Source organism: Danio rerio, chromosome 16 (assembly GCF_049306965.1).
Source record: "Danio rerio strain Tuebingen ecotype United States chromosome 16, GRCz12tu, whole genome shotgun sequence".
NCBI lineage: Eukaryota > Metazoa > Chordata > Actinopteri > Cypriniformes > Danionidae > Danio > Danio rerio.
The window spans coordinates 21,559,354-21,585,982 of NC_133191.1; the positions used below are offsets into that span (position 1 = coordinate 21,559,354).

Sequence of the window (26,629 nt, forward strand, 5' to 3'; positions counted from 1 at the left end):
ATTGTCCTGTCTGGCTTTGATTTAAGTCGTTGTGTTTAATTTCTATTGCGTATGTGGCATTGAGATTTATATATAGTGCATTTATTTATTGAATTTTTGAAGTTGAAGTATTGTTGAGTCAAGTAATTTAATAACTTATTGAGTTACTTTTCAGACACAGTAATTAAAATATAATTTAAATACAATTTTAATAATGTAATGAGTAATTAATTACTTTTTTGTTTTTAAAGTTTCTTTAAAGTGCACCCAATGCTGCACATCACACACATTTTTGATTATTTTTGTAACAAGTTACTTAAACTGGTGGACAAATGATTTGATAATTTATACTTAAAGACCTCAGATTAGTTTTTTTTCACCAAATTTTTAAACCTAATAGTTTTAGTAACTTATTTATTTTTATCTTTTTCATGATGCCAGTACATACTATTATACTATGTAATTCACAAGATACTAATATTGAGCTTAAAGTGTCATTTAAAAGCTTAACCAGGTTAATTAGGTAAGTCATTGAACAGCAGTCATTTGTTCTGTAGCCGATAATTTTTAAGGGGGCTAATAATATTAACCTTAGTAGTTTTCATGTTTATAATACATATTTTTATTCCAGTCAAACTAAAAGAAATAAAACCTCCTCCAGAATAAAAATATGATAGAAAATATTGGAAATAATTTCTTTGCTTTGTTAAACATCACTTAGGAAAATTTCACAAGAGATCTAATAACTATTTTGTAGGTGTATAGAGATGATTCTCTTTAAAAATTCAAGATTTTGACATTATTTCAGCCTTCACCAGTACCAGACCTCTATGAGTTTTTAATCTGCTTCTGAATGTAAACAAAGGTAGAGTTGAAGTCAGAATTATTAGCCCCCCTTCTGAATTTGTTTCTCTTAATGTTGAACAGAGCAAGGAAATTTTTACAGTATGTCTGGTAATATTTTTTTCTGGAGAAAGCTTTATTTTTTTTGTTTCTGTAAGAATAAAAGCAGTTTAAAAATTTTTAAACATCATTTTAAGGTCAAAATTATTAACCCAGTTAAGCCATATTTTTTTGATAGTCTACAGAACAAACCATCGTTATACAATGACTTGCCTAATTACCCTAACTTGCCTAGTTACCCTACTGCAATTACCCTAGTTAGGCCTTTAAATGTCACTTTAGGCTGTATAGAAGTGTCTTGAAAAATATCTATAAAAATAATATTTACTGTCATCCTGACAAGGATAAAATAAATCAGTATTTAGAAATGAGTTATTAAAACTATTTTGTTAAAAAAAAGTGCTCTCCGTTAAACAGAAATTGGGGGTGGGGGGTAAACAAACGGGGCAAATAATTCTGACTTCAACTGTATATGATGAATGTTGGTAAAAAGGCAGTTTGTTAGCATTTGTTTTCCATAATAGTTTAAAAAAGCACTATTAACATCATTGGATACTGTCAACTTTCTGGTAACTAACATTGTTCCAAATATGAACCTTTGTGGTTAACAGAAAAATACTTGTTCATTTTTAGTGGAACTTCATGGGATAGTTTACACACAAAAGAATTATTTTCTTATATCTTTCCTCTGTCGAAGACCATATTTTAAAGAATCCAGAATACTATGGAATTCAACGGCTACTGGTTTTCAAAATCTTTCAAAATACCGTCTTTTGTCTTCAACTAAACAAACAAACTTAAATAGATTTGTGATAAGTAGAGGGTGAGTAGATGATAACAATATTTTCATATTTTAGTAAACAATCCCTGCCAGACTAAAATCTAAAGTAAAAACATGTCACATGAAAATTTATTGAAGTTTGCATAGTTGCTGAAGGAAGCAGGGCTCTGTGTTGTCACAACGGTCAGTTACAGCGCTGTAATTAGCCTTCATAACCTTCTCAGCATGTGAGATGCGTGTGAGTTCCCCAGACGTCTTTCTGTAGTGACACGGATGTGACCAGTTTGGTCTTTCACGACACAGCGACCATTAACACTCCACATTTAGACCAGATGGAAATAGACTTTTTTCCATTGCCAGGCTCTGCTCCATCGTACCATTCTTAGAAACAACCCCGAGAGAGAGACAGAGAGAGAGAGAGAGACACACAGACAGACACTCGAAACCCCAAGAGAGGGTTCACCCCATCCCCTCAAGTTCAGTCAACTGTGAATCCAGTTTGATCTCTGTCTTATGTTATTAATTATGTAGTGAATATTACAGAGATGTCAGCCAAGAGAATAAAAAAAACCCATCCTGTTGTCATAGTGCAGCTGCTAACAGCTTTGACTTTGTATAGTTGTTCTTTTGAACGCTCTTATGTTCACTTAGCTGCAAACACAAGTTTAGAAAGTAATTAGCCGTATTGTTTTAACCAAAGGGTGGTAATGGGGAAGCCAGTTTGGTGACAGACATTTTTATAGTGTTGGAATACATTTTTTATAGTTGCTTTGGCTTTATATAGTAATATTATCTGACATTTGAAGAGGTCTTGGTGAAACATTATACAGTTGTTTTCATGTTATTACAGGGTCCTGCTGGACTGCCAGGACCAAAGGGACCAAAGGGAGATAAGGTATTGAATGACACATCCTCATGTTTATATGCATGAAAACACAAGACAACGGTGATAGAAATTAGGCTGATATAACATGATGATTATTATTACACGGCTCTCTGGAATACTTGATTCTGTTTGGTCAATCGCTACAGTACATTCTAAGATAAGCTATTATCAGATAACAACTTCTGAAACTAATTGCAAAAACTAATGTCTCCCCCAGGTACTCCAAATCATTTTGACTATATACATTCATATCAATATGTATATGCTTATCTTTCACATCGCATCACAGCTCTATCTTTCGGTAATTAGTGAAGGCTGCATACAGCCATTTTGTTTCTGTGAATTTATTTTTAATAAAAGAGTTTAAAATAGTTTATTGTTTTGTGTAATAACCGTAATAATGTACATCTAGGCAGTTGTTTTCACAGTCTAAATCATACCTGCCAACATTTGGGGTGGAGTGGGGTTGTTCGGGAGTGAGGTGCATCTGAATAACACTGTTGATTACCGGGGCAGGTTAATAACTATACTGTGGTGTTACTAAATGTACTATGGATTAGGTTTCGGGCAACCACTATGATTGAATACTATACCAAAGTTGGCCACCCAAGGGTGTTACAGACTGTACCAAGAAAACTGTGGGGGGTAAAATTTGGGAGTTTAGCCAGAAATAACAGAAAAGTGGTGGGTGATGGGTCTGAAATACGGGAGACTTCAGAAAAAAATGGTCGTGCTGGCAGGTATGGGTTAGATGTCATGACGGGCAGCTAATAATCTTGTTGGGCTTTATTCTGCTAGAACAACTGCCCACACTCTCAGAAATAAAGGTACACGAGGTGTTACTCGGGTGGTACCTTTTTAAAAGGTACAAATTTGTGCCTTAAAGGTCCATATTAATACCTAAAGGGTATTAGTACTTAAAAAGAACAAAAGTGTTTCTCTTAAAATTTGTAGGTACTAATATATAGTTTTGAGGTACCAATATGGACCTTTAAAGTACAATTTTGTACCTTTTGAAAAGGTTCCACCCCAGTGCCAGCTCGCGTACCTTTATTTTTGAGAGTGTACATTACCCCTTATATATCATGGTAGAACTATATTTTATAATTACTGGAACTAACACTGAACCTTTCACTAAACCAAGCCTTAACCCATTAACTACTTTTATTACTTGGTACAATCTAATGCACATACTGTAACCTTGATGTCTCCTGTAATCTGATATTTAAAGCTATTACTGTAAATGTACTTTAAGGTCATGACAGGATATCCCTTGAGACTTGTTTTGTAATTGCATTACTTTGAAAGCTATTGTTGCTTATTTTATAAACTAAGGTGTGTTAGATTGTTTTATTTATTTGTCTTAAATAACATTGTCACAAATGCCAAAAGTGACATTTACCCTTGAGTATTGCAAGTTTTGTTGCTATAGTTTTTATCTAAACCATTGTTTATTCTTTGCCCTAAATACATTTTTCCTTCGTTTATTATAACTGTGACTGCACCTTTTGGTTGGTATACATTTGTGGAGATTGTTAGATTTCTTCTTTTTTTTATTAACATTCCAAATGCTGTACCTTGAAGATTCCTTTAGGTCAATTGGCAGTCCTTGTGATATATTTAAAGTCCACCTAAAAATGAAAACTATTTACTTACACTCATGTCATTCCAAACCTGTATGACCATATTTCTGCTGTGGAGTATAAAAGAAGACCTGTCAGGTTTTATAACTCAGTTGTTTGATCACACTTCATTATTATCTTTTGCTGAAAATTAGAACTCATTTTAGAAATAGTTTTGAAACAAAATTTTTAGCTTAACAAACAAAATTAAATATGCAGGCTAATTGATGTCTTTAGTGGAGTGTACAACATGCCATCCACGAAAGAGAAAAAGATAAAGTGAAAGTAAAGGCCAATTGAAGGAGGCTCATTCTTTATCCTTGTGTTGCACATGCTCTGTTTCACTTTTCTCTCGCTAGTGAAGCATTCATTTTTCCACTTACAAAGTCCAAAAAAATGTAAATGTAAATATCAAATGCGCCATTGTGCGAAACAACTGACTGTTAAAGGGAGTGGGAGTTGAGACTCTGATTGGTTTATGGTCAAAACATACCAATAACTCATTAAGAGAATAATTACAACCCTGTTAGATCATTCATCACAGCACAGATTGTATTTTTTCCGTTCTTAAAATGCCACAGTGGGATTCGGACAAGCCCCTAATGATTTTGCGCCCTGTGCTTTAGACTTTGTGCCTATATCATTAAAATAGAGCCCTATGCCTTTAACACAAATACAGATCAGAATCAGAAAATCAGAAAAGAAGAGTTTTATTTATTGAGTAATTTAATGAAAGGACATTCTCTTTTTGTTTTGTGATTGCAGGGTGAAATTGGAAGACCTGGACAAAAGGTGAGACTCAATGTCCTCTGCTTTGCAATAAGTGGATTAAAAAAAAACAAAAAAACAAAGAGATGCACAAATGGGACACACAGTACGTGCAACTTTACACTGATACAGATGTAACATGATTCTGCATGATGTTCTATCAGAGCTAAACATCAGGGGACTCTTGTGATCACCATCATTAAGGTCAATCCACAATGGAACATCTCCATAGCTCCTGTCCTTCAATCATGTTGTGGGTTTTGTGTGGTTTACTGGAAGGCATCTGGGTCTGGTAAACTGAGAAGCCACTAAACCTTCACAGGATTCTGTGTGGGCTGGTGTATTGTTTGACTCCAGACAGGCTCAGAGAATGCTGGCGTAGGAAGCTTTGCAGCATTGCATAGTAATTTAGCTTAGTGCTGGGGCAGCCCAATAAATCATCCGCTCTCCCACAATCCCCGGCTCCTGCCCCTTAGCACATAATTTAATTAAAGCCAGGAGACTGATGGAGTTTGGTTTGTTTTTTCTCTCTCACTCTACTGATGGCCGTTTTGTCCCTCGGAGCACTCAGAAGACATGCTGTCCTCACCTTGTCCTTTTGTCCTGTGCTTGAGCAGCCAATCATCTTTAAGTGTTGCGCAGATTACATTCTGGAAGTGTTGGGAAAGGAACAAAGGCCACGCAGCCTTGAAATTAGTGTAATAATTCAATTTCCAAAGAACATTTTTGTTCTTTAACTTTGGCCACATGCATTCAGTTTAAAATTTACGATGTTTAAAAGAGATACTGTAACATTTAGGTGAGATGTGTAATGTGCACGACAGATCAAAGATGAAGCAGAAATTTACGTCTAGAACGTGCTGACGTGAGACACCTGCTTTAGCCAATTAGAACAGTCAGACGCATTCACGTGCGCGCGGTTTATGAGAATAAAAGCCTTTGAATATTTTTCCAGGCACCTTTAGCTGCTAGATGTTAGTCAGATAACGTTTCTATGTTCCTTCTTAATGCTAACTGTGTAAATAATTATCGATAAAATGTTTATGATAATCCGTTGTTTGTTTACCTTCAAGCTTTGCGTGTGCCCGTGAGCGTACATAGCGCCAGCACACACACATATCATGAAGATCTCGACATGCGAAAGTGTTTCTCTTTGTTTTCATTGGAGTTGTACTCAATACTGATCCATCCGAAGAGTTTGTAATGTAGTCAAATGTTTACAAACACAAGCGCAGCCGTTTAGAGGTCATTTCTGGTTAATGATGTCAGAATTTACCGGCATCTGGTATCACTGTTTGAAAGGGGCTAATAATAAAGAGATAAGCATTCATGTCCATGGTGGAGAACTGCAGGTGTGTAGGTCATTGTCTGGTGTACAAGCTGGCCCACAGGATCAATGCGAGGACTCATTTGTCATTGTGGTCTTTCAGGAATCAATCTCATGCACTCCATTCCTCCATGACACCACAGCATCAGCTCTGGATACGGCCTGGTCCAAGATTTTAGATACCTTGGCATCATTTCTCCACAGCTCTTGGATTGCATCAATGGCGCTGCATAATCTCTAGGGGCCTCGGGATGAGTATCTACATACCTGTGAATCTAATAAAACATACCTGCCAACACTCCTGTGTTTGCCAGGAGTCTCTCTTATTTCAGACACATTTCCCTCCCATCTCCCATATTGTTCTGTCTTCTGGAAAACTCCCAGAATTTCTCATTACTAAAATGATAGGTCATTAATCTAGGTTTGAACTGAGAGAGTGTGTCTGAGCCTTAGAAATTATCAGGAAGGCTATTCCAGAGTTTAGGAGTCATAAATGAGAAGGCTGAACCTTCTTTAATAGACTTTGCTATTCTTGGTACTACCAGAAGCTCTGAGTTTTAAGATCTTTAGGAGCAGGTTGGGTTGTGGTGAGACAGAAGGTTGGTTAGATAAACAGGAGCTAGATTATTTATAGGTAAGAAGGAATATTTCATAATTAATACAAAACTTAACTGGCAGCCAGTGTAAGGAGGATAAAATTGGGGTGATATCATATTTTCTAGACCTGGTAAGAACCCTGGCAGCTGCAATTTGTACTAGTTGAAATGTTTATTAACAGAGGATGCTGGGCAGCCAGCAAACAGAGCATTACAGTAATCCAGCCTAGAAGTCATAAAAGTATGAACTATCTTTTCTGCATCTGAGATGGATAGCAAACTTCGTAACTTAGCGATATTTCTAAGATGAAAGAAGGCGGTTTTTGTGACATGGGAGATGCTTTTCAAAAGTTAAGTTGCTGTCTACTATAACACCCAGATCTTTTACAGTAGACCTAATGTTAACTTTGTGTCCCTATAATTATAGGTCATAAACATTTACAATATTCTTTATAAATAAAGACAATGAATGTAAGCCAAATCAAATAAATTGACAAAACAAAACAATCCTCTGAATCTAACGTTTAAACTAGGCGTCAAAAATATATTATGAAAATAAAACCTGACATCTTCAGTCCACACGACACTCAAACTAGACTAATTGAACTACAAAACTCTAGATGGCAAAACACTCTAGCTAATCTAACAAAAACAAGCTAAACTAAAGCAAACCTAACAAAGATATCATATTGCTCAGTTTAGCATCAGACAGCAACCATCAAAGCAGTTATTTAAAGCTAATAAAGTTCAACAAGTAAACTCGAATTACATCAGAAAAACTGAAGCAATAAATCACAGACTTAGCATGACAAAACACAGATGCATGGAGCACAAATGTACACCGAGACTTAGTGTACACCACACACTGATCCACCAGATCTTTAAATCCGTATGGCTTGTCCAGGGATTGGTGGAACTGGTACCGTCAATGGGCAATAAACTGAACCAATAAGTAACCTAAGAGTGAAGTGAGAACAGAAAGAGGAGGGTGAGAAAAATCAGTATACATTAAACTAACGTGGAGCATAACAATTTCTGATCAACTGTATCAGTGTGTTTGTTGTTAACTTAAATCAAAGCTATTAATTATTCATGGTATATGTAATAAAGATTAAATAAAAACATTTGTCGAAAAACTACAAAAAAATAGAAATTAATAACTATAAATTAAAAACGTTAAAAACAACATGAGAGTGAAGTATTTGTAAAAGAATTAAACCTAATAAAAAAAAGACCATATCATAACTCAGTTACATGTAACTGATATTGGTTGTGCCTATTTAAATAATACCATTCATGCCATGAGTAATGTACTTCATACATAAAGTTATTGTCACCTAAATTAATTGATTCCCAATGCAGAAACTGGTCGTCAACAATTCTAATTTCAGTTTCTGATTTATTTAGATTGGTTTTAAATTTTCATCATGTGTGCCAGCGGTCTCAGTGGCTGTCATCAAACAATATTATCCTCTGAACCTCAAAAAGCAAGTATCGTCAAGGCAAAACATACGATATAAAGCAGCATGGACTTATTATAATGCTGTGTGTACACAAAATGTAAAGCACCACATCACTTGATCTAGTTTACCCGCGGAATGTTTTTCACAAAACTTTTCCACTAAAGTTGAATAACTCAAACTTGCAAGAAAGATGCGACTGAGGCTGTATCTGTGTGTTCGCTGCAAACACATTGCATGTTCTACATCATTTGTGTCAACCAGTTTGCATTGAATTCATATATATTTTTTTATTCTTTTGTATTTTCTGTGAATCACATGCTCACATACATTAAATGATACCATGAGCCTTGAGTTTGACATATGTTCTCTAGATGAATCATTTATGTTGCATCTGCACTTAGATGCTTATGATAAGAATTTGCTGAAAAAGAGCAGAACTGAACTTTAACACACTCAACATAACTTTTCAGTGGTGACCAATCTGAATTCATCTGATTTGCAGCAGTTATTTGTTAATGTAATCTATATTTACCATCGAAGTCATGCTTGAGTTCTGCTCATGATGGTTGGGTGGTTCAATTTGTTTGCCATTTGTTTGCCACTCACTGCAATTGTTATTATCCTACAGTATACAACTTCTGACGCTTGAGGAAGCCTGCAGAGCTGATATTTAGATACACTATGAAAAAGTTCAAGCTATACCAATAAATTATCATAATTTAAAATATACCTCCATTTTTTTATTATTTATGTTTACTCAATTTCTTAATTTAAAATATCAATTGAATTGTTCCGTTTTTGTCATTCCAAACATCCAGCTTTAAAATGATTCAGAATTTGGCTGGATTTTTGATTTAGTCCAGTCAGCATCAGCTAATCTGAATGTTTACCAGATTTGAGAATAGCACATTTATTTACCAAATTTTAGTATATTGTTGGTGACTTATTATTATACATCATAATGTTGTGTCTTTGCAAATAAGCCTAATCAAGAATATTAGGCAAACTTTGACATTCACTGCTGTTACAATATTTTAATAATTGACGTGTTACAGGGGCGCACTGGTCCTCCTGGTCTTCCAGGACGTCAGGGACCAAGCGGATGGCAAGGACCAACTGGGCCTAAAGTAAGCAGAATTTGTGTTAATTATTCATGTGATGGTAAAAATTTATTTTTTAATCAGCAGTTACTTCATAATGCAGAGAGAAATCATTTTTAAATACTAATATGGTACTCAAATAACATTTTTCATTTATAGTTTCTTTTATTTACTAACTTTACATTTTGATTTTGCTACAAGCTATATAATTGTTAAAATATTGTTTTCATATAGTTAATGTTCATTTTAAAGGAATATTTTAATTTTATTTGAGTCTACTGTAATAACCCTGAACCATTATATATTTTCATATTTAATATTTAGCATTTAATATTCATATTTATTAAAGTATTGTGCTTGCATTTAAAACAAGAACACATGAATGTACTTGAGTTTTTTAACTAAATAGAAAAATTGTTTCTTTAAAAAAAAAAAAAAAATATTGCTGGCCCTAGACATTTGAATAATAGTGGGAGCATTTGTCTTTATATCTTTATTATAATCAGGTATGGACTTTGAATGTAAATCAAACATTTAATTGTTATAGCCCTCTACACAAAGTCCCTTTAAGGCAGGGGTGTCCTAACTCAATCCTGGAGGGTTGGTGTCCCAATAGTATCTGGAAGCAGCCTTTATATTGCAAGCTGAAATTGCATCACCCAGCGATACAATGTCAGACACAATGCACTCAATGGAGTGAGTGATGTCACTGTGGCAGGTTAGGGGTGGGGTTAGGTGAGCGTATTAAAAAGCATTGGATGCAACTCAGATTGCACTGCACCTGGTCTGTATCCAGACCTCTCTGCGGTGTCCTGCAGATTTTAGCTCCAACTTGCCTCAACACACCTGCAAGGATGTTTCTAGAAAGCCTATAAGAGCTTGATTAGCTAGCCCAGCTGTGTCTGATTGGAGTTGGAACTAAACTTTGCAGGAGTTAGGAGTTTGGACATGCCTGACTTAGGGCAAGCCATTTCACTCGGCGGCCATCTTTGAAACACTTTTGTCTGAATGGGGAAACATCAAATTCTCCAAAACTGGTTCCAAGCGTACCATTGAATTTCATATTAGGCATCCCCAATAAAATTAAACAACAACTGTGTCTTTAGTTTAATTTCTAAACATCCAATTCACACATAATCTGCAGAAACTCATGTCTGGTCCAAACCCCTCCCCCAGAGAATCCTCGGTCTGTAGAATGATTTCACGTGGCCACCATTTTTAAAAAGCAACCTCGAGGCTGTGGTGGGAAGAAACCCAGAAGTATCATTGGGAGTTACATAGGAACGTTTTGTACTCGGCTGTATATCTTATCAGCAAAGATAAAGTGACACAAATTTATAATTTCACTGCCTTCAAAGTGACCCGAAGGTCTGTTCTGAATGAATGTTCAAAATAAAAAGGGATATCTGACCTCATTTTTAGCTAAGTTAAGGGAAATTGCACTAGTTAGCTAGCATTTTCTTTCCCAAACACACATTTTAGATGCCTTTTATGAAACTCGAGTTAATAAACTGATTATTTCACTATATTAGACTTTCCATGATACTGAATTAAAAGAAAAACTGTCAATTTCCTGCTAACATTTAAGGCACTATTGATGGCTTTCTTAAAACAGCGTTGATTTGCCATTGTTCACGTGCTCTACAGAAATGCTTGTGATTGGCCGAGAAGGTCATCAGTTCACCCTCCGCTGTTTACGGAGTACAAACACAAACGAGCGATCTGTTTGATGACTCGACTGATCTTTACGGCTACTTCACGTTCTAGTCTCTGTGTATCTGTGTTTGCACACAGTGAAGAGCGGTAAACTGAGTGCAAACAAAGATACACAAAGACTGGAGCGTGAAGCAGCCGTAAAGATCAGTCAAATCATCCGGCTCAGCGGCGCTTCAATGTTAGCGGGAAATAGAAGGTTTGAAAACTTCAGTAGTGGGAGCACACTATTACAGACATCACGTGGGTGTGCTACAGAGGACTGCAGTGCTGTATCGCTCACCGGGTTACATAGGCTGAAGCAAGAAAGCGCCCCCATGGTGTTTAACTGGTGCCATGAACTGAAGCCTAGGAGGACACTTAAGCCTATTACTCTTAAAGAGATTGTGATGTTGTTTGATGCTAAATTGTTTTTAATTGTTTTAATTACACTTACTGAATGATATTAAAGTAATGTTTACACCATTTCTGCATTTTGAAATCTCGGCAACAGCTGGAGGTTTGTAGTTCAAAGCATGTTACTGCAATGTTTACAGTGCTGGTCCTATACTTCCGGGTTTCTTCCCACCGCAGCCTTGCTTTAGTTCTTCAAAATGGCGGCCACATGAAATAAGCAAATACCAATCGATGATTGGCTCCTCTACCAGAAAGCAGGCTTTATTTGCAATAAAGTGATCGATGATTGGCTCCTGAACTTGTAGGTGGGGCTTTATTCACCATATTGACCGTTACACTTTTCCCCATTCAAAAAGATGCGAGTGTCATGTCTTGTGTATTTAGTTTTTTCTATACATTAGGACACCATATTGTGACACGATCACAGAATGTTCTTTAGCTCATAGTGATGTTTGACCTCTGTATATTTTTAACAGGGGGAGAAAGGTGACCCGGGATTGATGGGATTGCCAGGGGCTAGAGGACCAATGGGACCCAAGGTCTAAACAGTCTCTACTTTGTGAATTGGAATTAAAGTTGTAATGCTGTCATAAATGTGTGCTGAATGCTGTTGATTTATGATTGATGCAGGGCTTACATGGATTTAAAGGGGAAAAAGTAAGTTTACCATTCTGAAGCCATTATATTGTCGTTCTTTAGATTGTTTACCTGTTGCTCATCATTGAATTGTTTATTATATCGTGTACATTCAATATTACTTGATGTTGTTGTTTTAGGGTTCACAAGGTTTCAGAGGTGAAATTGGCTTAAAAGGTGACCGAGTAAGTTGTGTTTTAATGCAAATTGTAAGTTGTCTAACATATAATTAGTTTTAGTACACAAATGGCTTGTTCTACCTTTTCAGGGATCAATGGGTCTACCTGGAATGCTGGGACAAAAGGTACTGGAAATATTATTGCATTTTAGTCATTGACAAGATTAACAAAATGTGCTTTAAAGAGGTTAACTTTATACTGAACAAATTACAGCACAGCAAGCAGGATGTAAAATACAGGGGGCTTTAGGGGGGATTGCCCACCCTAATTAATGTTTGATTCCCCCTGAAGGACATGAAAACAACAAGAGTGGGGGGTCAATCCTCTAAATAGATATAGTTTGCTCTGATCTTAAATACTTATTACTAAATAAATTATAGATAATTTAAATATACATTTGACCACCCCTATAATGGATTATAGCACTATGAATGCATAATTGTTGCGTAAGTATTCACAAAAACGCTTTACTTGTAAACTATGTGTTTGTTTCTACATATAACCAAAGTAAAGTAAAGTAAAATTAGATGTGTTGTTTGTACACTCTCAAAAGGTATACGTTTGTACTTAAAGGGTACATATATTGGTACCTTAAAAGTATATACTAGAACACTTTGTACTTTTTAGGTACTAATATGTACTCTTGAGGTATTAATATGGACCTTTTAGGTACAAATCTGTACCTTTTGAAAAGGTATCACCCCAGTGACCGCTCACATACCTTTATTTCTGAGAGTGTACAGTTTAACCCACAGTAACCTCTGACATGGCTAATCACAGGATATTGTTGGTCAGAATACACAAAGTATCACACAAAAAAAATTAAATTAAATATATTGCATTAATAAAATAGATGTCTTTTAATTTGATTTGCTGAAGCATGTATTACATTAAATAATATTACCGAAAAGTGATCTTCAATGTATAAATCACACCCTGACAGTAAGTACTGTTTGTATTAATGCAGTGTTCTGTTTTCAAATATTAATGGAATAACATGTCACATTTTAAACGTTTACATTCACATTTTAAAGCCTGGCTAAAGCAGACCCAGGGTTAACTTCCACCATGTTTCTATAAAGCTAGATTAGTTTCAATAATAATTCAAGCAAACAACACAATTTACACATGCATAGCCATAGTCACATTCATGAATCCAAATTCATGTGCGCAAAATATTTATAAATATTTACAAAAATAATTCATTTGCACAATATAAAAATAGCTCACATTTTATTTTGATGATCCCTCTGTTGAATTTAATTTACATTGCATCTACATGCCAAATAATTCTCATTAGATTATCATGATACGGTTAAAGTTGGGGTTAGGGTTAGTGTAAGGTGACATGTAAGTTTCTTATAGTCAGTTAAATGTCTTTTGAAGGAGCACTATCAACAGATATTAAGCAGACAGTCTACCAATACTCAAACTGACCATTAAAATAAAGTGTTACCTAAAAATACTTATTCATAAAATGACTATTCGCACCATTTACAGATTTAAAAGTGTGCATACAAAACGTTTAAGAGAATTTACCAGTTAAATGGTAAAAGGTAGCCCTTTAGCCCAGGGATGGGCAAGCTCGGTCCTGGAGGGCCGGAGTCCTGCACAGTTTAGCACCAACTCTAATCACAGACACCTGCTTATAGATTTCTAGTGATCTTGAAGACACTGATTAGCATGTTCAGGTGTGTTTGATTAGTGTTTCAGCTAAACTATGCAGGACACTGGCCCTCCAGGACAGAGTTTGCTCACCCCTGCTTTAGCCAATCAAATGCGAGCATGCAATGATTACACCGCTTTCACCGAGTTCTGATTCCTTGAACACTGAGCTCACAATTGATTGGCTAAAGGTTATGATTGATCTGTGAGAGGAGCAGTGGTGGAAAGAGTACTGAAAAATTATACCTAGGTAAAAGTATTATTACTTGGTATTAATACTGACATTTATTGATCAGGTATGGCAACCTAAATCTAACATCTAACAGACATCATAGTGGTAACATCCACACAACACAACTCTGATATTTGATTGGCTTTTGTTTGGATGTTGGACATTGATGTTGGCCTGATTTTGAGTTCTGACGTCAACCCGATTTTCATATCTAAACAAAATGCAACAAATGTGACGTCATGTTGACGTTTTGTGCCTTCTAGGTTTAAGGCCATTTTGGTCATCATACAGAAAACATCTGTAATCTTCTCATTAGTGACATGCATCTAAACAGTCTCTGGGTCATTGCGTTTAAAGATTTTGGACATCTTCTTGGACCCTTTTAATGCTTCCAAACAGTTTGCTGCAATTATAAAGCGCCCATGTCTTGAGGTAGTTCATTATGATGCGATTTTCCTTCTATGTGTGATTTGATTGGACAGGAATCACAGGACTGATTTTTCTAATCCCCATAGACAGGAAATATTAAAATAGTGACTGCAGGTTGAAGGAAAGTATTGGAATAAAAATACTACTAAAAATGTACTCAAAGGAAAGTAAAAAGCACACATTTTTAAAACTATTAACTAATTACAATTTCTCAGAAAAACTACTTACAGTAGTTTAAGTATTTGTTATTTGTTAATTTACAACATTAACAAATTTGCACATTCACATTGATAATAAACTCTCAAATTAGAAACATTCAACACGCATGTTTCACACTGCTAATTCTTTACCCAAGTTTAAATTGTAGATTAATCTCTAATTTTGGTTTTCAATGTAAAATAATTTCTCAGGGTGAAATGGGCCCTAAAGGAGAACCTGGAAGCTCGGGAAACAGGGGACCCACTGGCCGCCCAGGAAAAAGAGGAAAGCAGGTGGTCCGTCCTCACACACTTAACAGCACCATGAACACAGTGCAAATGCTTTGGAAATAAACAACTGTTATTATTGATTTCTGGTTTAGGGGTCAAAAGGTGACACTGGTGCAATTGGACCCATGGGACCTGGAGGCCCTCCTGGGGCCCCTGGTCATCCTGGCCCTCCTGGAGTGTCCGCCTCAGGTAAAATAAATACAATATATAAACTACAAGTACTAACAAAACTCAAGTCTTGTATGACCTATGTGGAAGGAATTTCTTAATGACTGTCCTAATACATTTGTGACATTCTGCATATAACTCGTATTTAAAATGTTAGTTTTAAGAACAGTATTTAAAAGTCTCATAAAAGATGCATTAATTTGAACAAACATGCTGTGCATGGTAAAATAACTACACAATACTACAGTAACTGAATCATTCTGAGTTACCGATCACAAACCTAAACTCTACCAATCAGCTGTGAGAAATGTTACATTATGAAACAAAGCCACTTCCAGTCCCTGTACTGGAACTTTTTTGCTCCAATTAATACCTTTTACACTAAAAATATTTGTTAGTCAAATTTGTACATTATTGCAAATAATTGATTTATTTTATATGAGTTATAATTATTTATATTTTTTTACAGATTCAAATAGTTTTGAATTGTCAGTTAATATTAATAATATAAATAAAAAATATATTACGATCGCCTCACAGCAAGAAGGTTGCTGGTTCGAGACCCGTGTTTGCATGGGTTTCCTCCGGGTGCTCCGGTTTCCTTTTGCAGTCCAAAGACATGTGGTACAAGTGAATTAAATCAACTAAATTGACCATAGTGCATGTGTGTGAATGCAAGAATGTATGGGTGTTTACCAGTGTTGGGTTGCAGCTTATGTAATGCTTTTAACATGACAGTTGTTTAGCTGTTTATGAACCTACATTTGCATTGATTTGATAATATTTTCTCCAGGATGTCTTCTCAAACAATCAAGTGTTTATTTCTGCCTTGTAAAGGTATTTAAAATCATCCAATTCCTTACATTGATATCTTTAAATCTTCAAAAGAGAAGTGAATTACACTTCTTTGTGAAAAATGACTCAAGATGACCATCTCATGTTTTGTGTTATTGGCTGTTTGCTACACGTCAAACTTTCAGATGCATATGTGTAAGAGTTAGGGCTTACTCACACTGTGCTGTCCAAACCATGCCCAGGAGCGTTTCCCGGTTTAATTGACAAGTGTGAGTGCTCCGTATTTTGATAGAATATGAGATGGATAGATTGGTACAGCAGCAGCAGTAATTTGGTCCATGTAATGGTCTGTTCGGCAAAGCAAAAGGCAAAGGTTTCAGTCAATCACAATCAATATATGTTCCTACACTCTCAGAAAAAATGGTACAAAGTTGTACCAAAGAAGGTACAAACCCTTGTCACTGGGCCAGTACCTTTTTATGGAACATAAGTGTACCTCAAGATAAAAGAGACAAATTTGTACCATTGCAGTTTGTACCTTTAAGGACATGATTTGTATCATGGGAAAGCAGAATGTACCTTTGGTTTTTAAAACCTGCAGATACAATAAATGTATCTTCATCAAAGGTACACATCTGATCCATGAAGTTACCGCTACAGTGACAATACAATTTGTATCTTAACAGTGTCAAAAATGTTTACCAAACATTTATTTAATTACCCATTTTTTTAAAGATTTAATATTAATATTATGGTTGTTCTGAGTGTGCCAGTTTAAGTTCAGGTCAAAACACAGTTCAGATTTTTTATTATAATATGTTCAAAAGTATAATTTTGGAGGCATGTAAACAGGTCGCTGTTTTAGGGGTGTGTTGCTTCACATGAAAATTTGTTTTACAAGTTGTTTTGTATTATTGTATTATAGAACCTAATAATTAATGGTTATGAGTTTCTTTAAACATGCTTTTAAATGATAATTCATGTTTTAATATGGAAATCATTCATATATCAGTTTGCCTTTCCAGTAATATTTATTTTCACAGATATTGTAATAAAGAAGGTGTCTAACACTTATGTACCTTTTTTGTGAGAACAATTATGTACTTTCATTTCCGTTGTACCATAAAAAGTGCAAAACAGTTTCATAAGAGGTCTTTTTTGTACCATATAAGATAACTTTTAGAAAGGTACAAAACTGTTCCTCAAGGAACATTATTTGTACCAACGTATACCTTTTTTTCTGAGAGTGTATGGTCATAAACTTTATGTAATGCCTGAAAAGACACAATCTCTGTGCCAGGGCGCACCCTCCAAGATAGGGTAAGTAGCTCTGTCACCCGGGAGGAACTCAGAGTAGAGACACTGCTCCTCCACATCGAAAGAAACCAGTTGAGGTGCTTAAGGCATCTGTTCAGATGACTCCTGGATGCCTAACTGCAGAGGTGTTCTGGGCTTGTCCCACCAGGAGGAGACCCTATAAAGGACCCAAGACACGCTGGAGAGACTATGTCTCTCGGCTTGCCTGGCATTGCTTTGGAATCTCCTGAAGGAGCTGGCAGCAGTGTCACAGATGGAAATTCAGGGTTCCCTGCTGAGACTGCTGCCTCTGTGACCTGGCCCTTTTTTATTTGTTTGTAATTAAAAGGCTTTGCTCTATTTTTTATACATTAAATACATCATAGATTAATAAAAATAATTCCATAAGAATTATTTAATTGTAGTTAGATTTGATTAATGTCCATTATTATTTACAAAAAAAAAAACAAAGATTAATACACATTTTTTATATATTTCTTTAAATCTGTTGCATTTGTTTAGGATCACATGGTATTATTGCAGCATTAGCCATTGACGTTCACAGAAGGTGAAGCACATGGATCTTAAATCACTGTAGGAAATCCCACCACTGGTCTATTTAGCTTCAGAAGCAACCTGATCTTAGATGTAGATTGAAACAGGAGCCCTGAAGGAGACTGAAGTCATGACATCATGCCCTTAACTGACGGACAGATCTGCCAAGCTTCTTGCAGAATTACAAACATTATGTCATCACTTTATTCAAAGGACAGCTGCTGTCTTGTTTTGGTTTCTGTGCATATTAACTCAATTGCTCTCTCTTCGTGATAGATGAGGGCCAGGTTTAGTAGCTCTTAAACTCATTCCATTACTTGAAATCACATGTGGTGACATTTATTTTGTTTATCTGTCCTTCAGGACTGTATATGGTCGGACAAAAAGGAGACAAAGGACAACAAGGTAGTCCGGGTCGCTGTAGCTGTAATGTCCCAGCCAACCCCTCTTTGGACCACCTGCACTGGAGTATCTATCCCAGAGTGCCTGCAGTAAGTCAATATTACAAACTGAGCCTAATCATTAAGGTCAGATAACAGAATTTCAGTAAATGCAGTGTAAAAAGCAGGGCACAAGGAACTGAGCCCTGTGCTACCCCACAGTTTACGATGCCTCTTTGATACAGTAATTGCTATAAAATTATAGCAGTAAACTAGCTTTTTTTTAACATTTTCTGATTTTTCCAGATAGGTGCATGTGGGCTTTTCTGTGTTGATTCTTTTTGAATTTGTTTTTGAAACCGTAATTAATTTTGACAGTCCACGTTGAGGCATTTGATAAGATTTTGCGTCTGTGTTGCAGATATTTGTGGTGAATAATGAACAGGAGCTGAACCGTGTCCAGACTGAAAATGCGTTGGCCTTTCGTAAAGATCAGAGGTCACTTTACTTTAAAGACACTGGCGGCTGGATGCCAATTCAGGTGCACGTCTGTAAACAAAAGACACTTTATATATGGGTAGTTGGCATATGACACAGCCACAAGTTTTGCTTTCATCAGTGTTTTTTGCAGCTCAACCAATGGTGAATAGGGTTATCACTGGCAAGTTCAAGGGTTCAATAGTACTCAAATGTATTTATATATTGAGGTGCTATATAAAGTCATTATTTTTGTTTTTATAAATTTTTCTTTACTAATTTTGTTCTAAAAATTTACTAGTTTATTCAAACATTTTTCAGTTGTATGTTAAAATCAAACAAACGTTTAAATAAATGCATATTTAGGTAAAATCAGATCCAATTTGTACATTTTTAATTATTTTAAATTAATTTAAAGATTTAATCACAAAAATCTGTTTGCAGTAAGTTAATTTATTGATTCATTCATTCATTTTCTTTTTCGGCTTAGTCCATTTATTATACTGGGGCTTCCACAGTATTTTTTCATATATGTTTGATTATATAAAGAGTCTAGATGCAAAACCTCTAAATGTTTTTTGATACTTTCTTCTAAAATTAGCTTTTTTTTCTCAGACTCTTGTATGTAGGCTCAGAAATGTTACTTTTAGTGACAAATTTTTATTGCCTAAAGTAAAATACTTGAACATAAACATAGGAGGCTCAGAAAAGCTAATTTTAGGAGAAAATTCCACGTGGCATTTAAAGGTTTTTGCATCTGAACTCTTTATTTACAGCTACTCAGCTAAAATAAAAACGATGGCCATACTTTTTAGTTCTTTTAAAATGCCCACCCTCAAGAGGCTCTGATTGATCAGCTAAAATAATGTGTTGTGACTTGTGGATCGGCTCCACATCACCAGGGAAAGCGCCACGCCATTACAAGCACATGCTTTGCCTCTGCTCTGTAAATACTGTCAGTCAGAGTAGGTGTTACTGTTAGCCTTATCAGTTTGTGTCTGAATCAGACAGAAAATGAAGAGGACACAGTTGAACCTCACGCCTGCTCTCTATAATAACATCTGACAAGTGTCTTTCACATGTATTCAGGATAAGCATCAGTAAGACATATGAAAGGCTCACATATCTTTTGCGCGTTTATTATTTGAGATGTAGAATGCAGGGAAAGCGTCTGCATAGAGACACATCGCAGCACTGCTGAAGATTGTGGGTGTTTAGAGTGGTTTGACGGATAAGTAAGAATTTGTAGCTAAATTGTTAACGATGCCAAACAGCATTTCCCGTTGTTTACATCCTTGTTTATGTCCTCGCAACAACATACAGGTAACGCTAGAAACTATGCATTGTAATAGATCAATTTTAGCAAATAAAAACACTTTCAAGTACTGCTATAACATTACTGTGCACCTGGCTACGCCTAATTGCTGTGCCGGTTGTGTGCGTGTGGTAAATGTGCGTAACCTGAAGCATTTGTGATCTCAATAACTTGGATTTATTTTTTTTGTAATCCTCAAACTTCGTTCACTGTAGGCTTCACAAAGCAAACCCTGTAAAAGCCAATGTCTCCCTTTGCATTGAACTTTGAGCATATTACATTTAGAGATGTTGTTTATGTTCAAACAGCCACATTACACATCAACTAAAGTTTAAAATATGATATTGTAGTGGACTACTCCTTTAACTTAAATGTTATTTAATTTAATTTAATTCATGCCAGTGTGTAACATAAATACTTTTTTTTCTAAAAGTAAGATTGATTGTGCATAAATTTTGATAAATAAAATAAATTTCAAATTTTCCATATAATATTTCTAATGCGGTTGTAAAACCGTAAACATTTTAAGTACTCAATTTACAATGCATTTTAAAACATGTGCCAACCACCCAATTCGAGCACAGATTGTCTTAATAGTTTTACGTGTGTGGTGATTTTAGTCTGCAAGCACTGTAAAAGTCTGTGTGATTGCAGTTAACACCGTTCCAGTCGATGGAGAGCGATCCTGATCCGGAGGGATTCTGCGGAGACAGCATTGTGCAAGTTGAAAACGGAGAGGAGTGTGATGACGGAAATAAGGTGGTCACAGATGGCTGTGTCAGTAAGTATCAAGTTGAAAACGACGGTGTTCCAGATGACAGCTTATTCCCAACAACATGCTGTAATGCAGTTTAATGCAAGAGTGTTTTCTAAAATGGGAATGGAAGAATAATCGTATTCCCGTATAGCAAGTGAACCTGAGAATAACACCCAAACATATGCTCTCCTAATTCATTACACGCTGCCCATCTCTTATTGGTCGATCACTGCATTCTGCGGTCAAATATTTTTCTGAACTGTATGACTGGCTGTTATCCCAGGCATTCAATTTCATGCATAGCTGCGCTAGGTTTACATCTCTCATATCGCTTTGTGGGCTCTTTCTTCTCATTTAATTCAATGATCCAATTTAAATCAGTTTAATCTCTATTTTTTGCATTTAACTTTATTTTATTTTTATTGTCAGCCATGTTAAAAACGAAATAATGGACAGTAGGTCATTTATTTTATGCTGATCAACACACTGTGTCTATTTGTTCATAAATTCAATGGTAAAATGTGTTAATACCAAAACAAGAAAGAAATCACAGCAGTTCCTGGAATTATGAGTATTAAAGTGCACAGTTGATGGTTGAAAGATTCTTGTTTCTTAGTTATAGTATTCACATTTTATTAGATTCATGTAACTGTTTGATTTTTTTACAAACAGTCAGGAGTTCATTATTCGTGGATGTTTTGCCTACTATTCAAGCTTTAGAATTGCACTATATGACCTTGATCTCTGCTCCAAAAACCATGATGTAAAATATAACTCTGATATTCAACAAAATTACTATTATTGACAGTTTGTTGTTTAAAAAAATGAGCTAACACTTTATTTTGATGGTCCATTTGAGTATTAGTAGACTGTAGTCAAATAATATGTTGCTACTGCTCCTTCAACAGACATTTAACTGACTATAAGAAACTGACTATAAGAAACTTTGCAAGTAAATGTCAACTTACACTAACCCTAACCCCAACCTAACAGTCTAATCTGATGAGAATTAGTTGGCATGTAGATGCAATGTAACCTAAATTCAGCAAACAGTCTTTAAAAAAAAAAAAGTGTGACCAAAAGGGTGATGTTAATTGCTGTACAAAGTACAGGTTAAGAGCTACTAGTACTGTTCTAGTATGTATGGTAGGGCTGCACAATATTGGAAGAAACTGACATTGCAATATTTTGTATTTCTACCATATGAATATAGTTTCACAATATGACTTAAGTAGCTTTTTGGAAATAAGTATTAATTGTACATTAATAGTGGTTATTTTTGTCGGTAAGTGCAACTGTGTAAAATATCCTAAAAATGTAGGCCTAATTAAAAATTAAATAGCGAATGAATTACGAAGATTATGAACAACAGCATAAAGATAAAATGAAACTAACAGCACTTTAAGGTTTTCGGTGGAATCTAACATTACATTAATTTATCATATCTAAAATAAAGCTGGATACTGGATAGTCTTCGTTTTATAAATAATTAAACACAATTCATCTTTGTAAAAGCAGCAAACTTGATCATTTCTTGTGCCCAAATAGTTTAAATTTTACAGAAGCCGGCCTTAAAAACATACCAAGTAAAAGTATTTCACACTATTAGATTATGGCTGAAATGTATTCTACTAATGTATGGTTTTATCTCTTATATAAAAGCCTGGTGTTTTGTATTTGTGTGTACGGCACAATACAAGCGTTTACCTCAGTTTGTGGAAGAGCAACTTACTGATTATCATCTTTTTACTGCTTTAGTTTTTAAGGTGGTTGTTGGTAAATTAAGAATGCATATTTAGAATATATTCTAGTAGCCAGAGCTGTGTTTTTGTTTTAACTGTACATTTCACATACATTTCCCTCTCCTTCTCAGAATGCAAACTTGCATATTGTGGGGATGGATATCGCTACGAAGAGGCTGAAGAGTGTGATGGAAAGGACTTTGGCTTTCACACATGCAGATCCTTTTTGCCTGGGTAAGAAAAAATTTTTATGATGAATATAAAAGTACAGACTTAAACCCTCAATAATTGAAAACTCACAAAGTTATGTATTCTAACAAATAAGTTGACGCTACAGTAGTTGCACTAAAATTATTCAAACACTCCACACAAGCCAACAAAACTAGCAACAGTTAGCAAGGAACACTCCACTTTTTTTTTTCTGGAAATAGGCTTATTTTACAAGTCCCCGAGAGTTAAACAGTTGAGTTTTACTATTTTTAAATCTATACAGCCGATCTCTGGGTCTGGCAATAGCATGCTTACGTTAGCTTAGCATAAATCATTTAATTGGATTAGACTATTAGCATATTAACATTGTGTACTAAGACTGATGAAAAATGAAAGTTGCTGTTTTTTTTTTTAGGTCAAAACCAAAAATGCCAGGCCAAGTGATTGGCTGAATGGTTTTTGACTTGTAAAATAAGCCTTTTTCCAAAAATGTGTTCCTTTAACCAGCAAACACTTTGATTAATAATAATAATAATAATAATAATAATAATAATAATAATAATATCAAAAATATCAATACAAGATTATCTCCTGTTTAATAAGCATGAATTCAAGGTCTTTTCTTTCACTCTTTGATTGACAGGATAAAATTGGCCCTGATCATTAACTACTTTCAATACCAATTATTAGTCAATACTTTATAAAAACCTAAATTCTATAAAAAAAAACTAATTTTGTGCAAAATCTCCAAATAAAAATTGTCTAATTCTTCCTGTCCACAGATCCTATGGGCACCTCAAGTGCACTGCTGACTGTTTCATAGACTCAACAAACTGCAAGTATTTCACATGAGGACACAAAAAGGCGATGTATCGTTTCAGCTGGCGAGATCCATATAAACAACAACACTGAAAACTTTGGATTCAGCAGAAAAAATCAGAGGCGAAAACATTGAGGGGGATCATTACACACACACACACATTAGCTAAGAAGCCATGTACTGTAGCTCATTTGGGAAAGGAGCCACGGGTCGGCGTGGGCTCCTAGAAACTCTACCAGGATGCATTTCTCCATTCATTCAGCCTCTGTTGTCTGCCGCTCTGCACCGGCGAGACAATTTGGGCCAATGTGGTTGTAAACGGGAGAGGCGGGTGTCTCGTGGAGATGGTTGAAGGACTCCTCATTACCTCAAAGTACTGTGTACTGTTTCAGAGGGAAGACATTTTCTCCTGGTCCACCTTGGTGCTCTGTTTGTGGAATGTGATGTGTTACTATAATATTAAGCATGGGGCTGAGATTACTGAAGACGGCAGCAGAGATCATTACTGAGAAAATAAAACAATAGCAGCTTTACATCTTGAAGCATAGTATAAGATTTTAGACTTAGACCAAACTGGTGATTGGCTCGGATGAAACCTAAAAGTGTATCTTCTCTTAAATATCAAAGATGTATGTTAGGGGTAGTACAGTTTTGGAAAACTGGGTCCAAAATTAGCTTATTGTCATACAGCTCCATCATTCATAAACTGAGGAATAAACTAGAGGGGGAAAAGCTGTTGGCTCTTAAAATCAAGCAAAATGATTTCAGTTGTTATTGAAACGTTTATTGCGAGTAGGGCTGCACAACTTTGGCAAAATTAAACATTGCAATATTTTTTTTATTCTGCGATTTATATTGCGATATGAATGGAATTCCACTACATGAGTTAAATAACTATTTGGAATAGTTAACCATTTTAGATTGGGATAATTCTGTAAATGTGGATTAAATATAAGAAATAGTCTACAAGCGTAGGTAAATTTGATAAAGAAAAACATACCTATAAAATAAATGGCGTTTGATTGTTATCCAATGAGTCGAACTGTATTTTGGTGTACAGTAACTGGATAATCAAATGTAAAAGGATACCGCATAGTCTTTGTTTTATAAATAATTTAATTGTTAATAATTTGTTACAACAGTACAGTACAATTTCTTAGGTCTGAATGCTTTTAAAACCCCCACAAAGTCACAGGCCTCAAGAAACACTCACGAAATGATCAATTATAATCTAGACTCAAGATTACGCATGCTCGCGATGTGACTATTGCGAATGATTGCATTGCGATGCTGAAATGATATATTGTGCAGCTCTAATTGTGAGCATTGAAACAAACATTTCTAGTAATTATGAAACAAAACGTCAGGAAATACTAGTAGTACTTTCTCTATGAATATATTTTAAAATGTTATTTTATTTCTGTTATGGTGAAGCTGAATCTTCAAAACCCCAACCGCCTCAGTGCCACGTGATCTTTCTGAAGTCATTCTAAAGTGATCATTTGTTGCTCCATCATGATCAAGCATTGGTAGCGGTTCTTATTATTGTCAAAAGAGATTTTTTTTTTTCACATTTTATGTCATAAGTTTGACACAATATACTTTTTTTAGGAGATTTGTACAATAGAAAGTTCAAAATAAAAACAGTTTTATAGATACAGTTAGGTCCATAAATATTTGGACATCAACACAATTCTAGCATTTTTGGCTCTGTACACTAACACAAGAGGTTTGAAATGAAACAAACAAGATGTCCTTTAACTGCAGACTGTCAGCTTTAATTTGGGATATTTACATCCAAATCAAAACTTGTTAAGGGTGCAAAAGTAATTGGACAGAATAATAATCATAAATCAAACTTTTTATTACTTGGTTGCAAATCCTTTGCTGTCAATTACAGCCTGAAGTCTGGAACACTTTGACATCATCAGATGCTGGGTTTATTCCTGCTGGTGCTCTACCAGGATTCTACTAAAATTGTCTTCAGTTCCTGTTTGTTCTTGGGCAATTTTCCCTTCAGTTTTGTCTTCAGCAAGTGAATTGCTTGCTCAGTAGGATTCACATTAGGGGATTGCCTTTATCATGGCATAACATTGCACTATTTGGTTGCTTTTGCAGTATGCTTTGAGTCATTTTCCATTTGCACTGTGAAGCGCCATGCAATGAGTTCTGAAGCATTTGGCTTAATATGAGCAAAAAATATTGCCTGAAACACTTCAAAATTCATCCTGCTGCTTTTATCAGCAGTCACATCATCAATAAATGTAAGAGAACCAGTTCTATTGACAGCCATACATGCCCACGCCATGTCACTACTACCACCATGCTTCACTGCTTAGGATCATGAGCAGTTCCTTCCTTCTCCATACTTTTCTCATCCCATAACTCTGGTACAAGTTGATCTCGAACTAATCTGTCCCGAACTGTTAAGACTTCTTTAAAACTCTAATCTGGCCTTGCTGTTTTTGAGGCCCAACATTGGTTTACATCTTGTGGTGAACCATCTGTATTCAGTCTGGCGTAGTCTTCTCTTGACTACATGTTGACTTTGACACACATACACCAACCTCTTGGAGAGTGTTCTTGATCTGGTCAATTGTTGTGAATGGTGTTTTCTTCACCAGGGAAAGAATTCTATGGTTGTCCACCACAGTTGTTTTCCATGGTCTTCGAGTCTTTTGGTGTTTTTGAGCTCACTGGTGTGCTCTTTCTTTTTAAGAAGGGTCCAAACAGTTGTTTTGGTCATGGCTAATTTTTTTGCTATGTCTCTAATGGGTTTGTTTAGTTTTTTTTCAGCCTAATGATGGCTTGCTTGACTGATAGTGAAAACTCTTTGGATCTCATCTTGAGAGTTGACAGTAACAGATTCCAAATGCAAATAGCACACTTGAAATGAACTCTGGACCTGTTATCCACTCATTGTAATTGGGATAATGAGGGAATAACACACA

The 26,629-nt window shown here is 35.5% G+C and overlaps 1 protein-coding gene across 2 annotated transcripts in view; it reads left to right on the top strand.

Moving 5' to 3' along the window:
- colq (collagen-like tail subunit (single strand of homotrimer) of asymmetric acetylcholinesterase) overlaps positions 1 to 25,935 on the top strand; it is a 37,883-nt gene extending 11,948 nt beyond the window's left edge. Inside the window, exons 4-17 of one of the 2 annotated variants that reach the window (XM_005157972.6) lie at positions 2,514 to 2,558; positions 4,937 to 4,963; positions 9,381 to 9,452; positions 12,011 to 12,073; positions 12,165 to 12,191; positions 12,311 to 12,355; positions 12,439 to 12,474; positions 15,086 to 15,166; positions 15,256 to 15,352; positions 18,341 to 18,468; positions 18,779 to 18,898; positions 20,804 to 20,930; positions 22,780 to 22,882; positions 23,641 to 25,935. In XM_005157972.6, coding sequence (XP_005158029.1) covers positions 2,514 to 2,558; positions 4,937 to 4,963; positions 9,381 to 9,452; positions 12,011 to 12,073; positions 12,165 to 12,191; positions 12,311 to 12,355; positions 12,439 to 12,474; positions 15,086 to 15,166; positions 15,256 to 15,352; positions 18,341 to 18,468; positions 18,779 to 18,898; positions 20,804 to 20,930; positions 22,780 to 22,882; positions 23,641 to 23,710 — 1,041 coding nt within the window. In that variant the 3' untranslated portion in view covers positions 23,711 to 25,935. The remainder of the gene's footprint in view (positions 1 to 2,513; positions 2,559 to 4,936; positions 4,964 to 9,380; positions 9,453 to 12,010; positions 12,074 to 12,164; positions 12,192 to 12,310; positions 12,356 to 12,438; positions 12,475 to 15,085; positions 15,167 to 15,255; positions 15,353 to 18,340; positions 18,469 to 18,778; positions 18,899 to 20,803; positions 20,931 to 22,779; positions 22,883 to 23,640) is intronic. The other variant, XM_009292268.5, reaches the window with a different exon arrangement.
- The last annotated feature ends 694 nt before the right edge of the window (positions 25,936 to 26,629 follow it).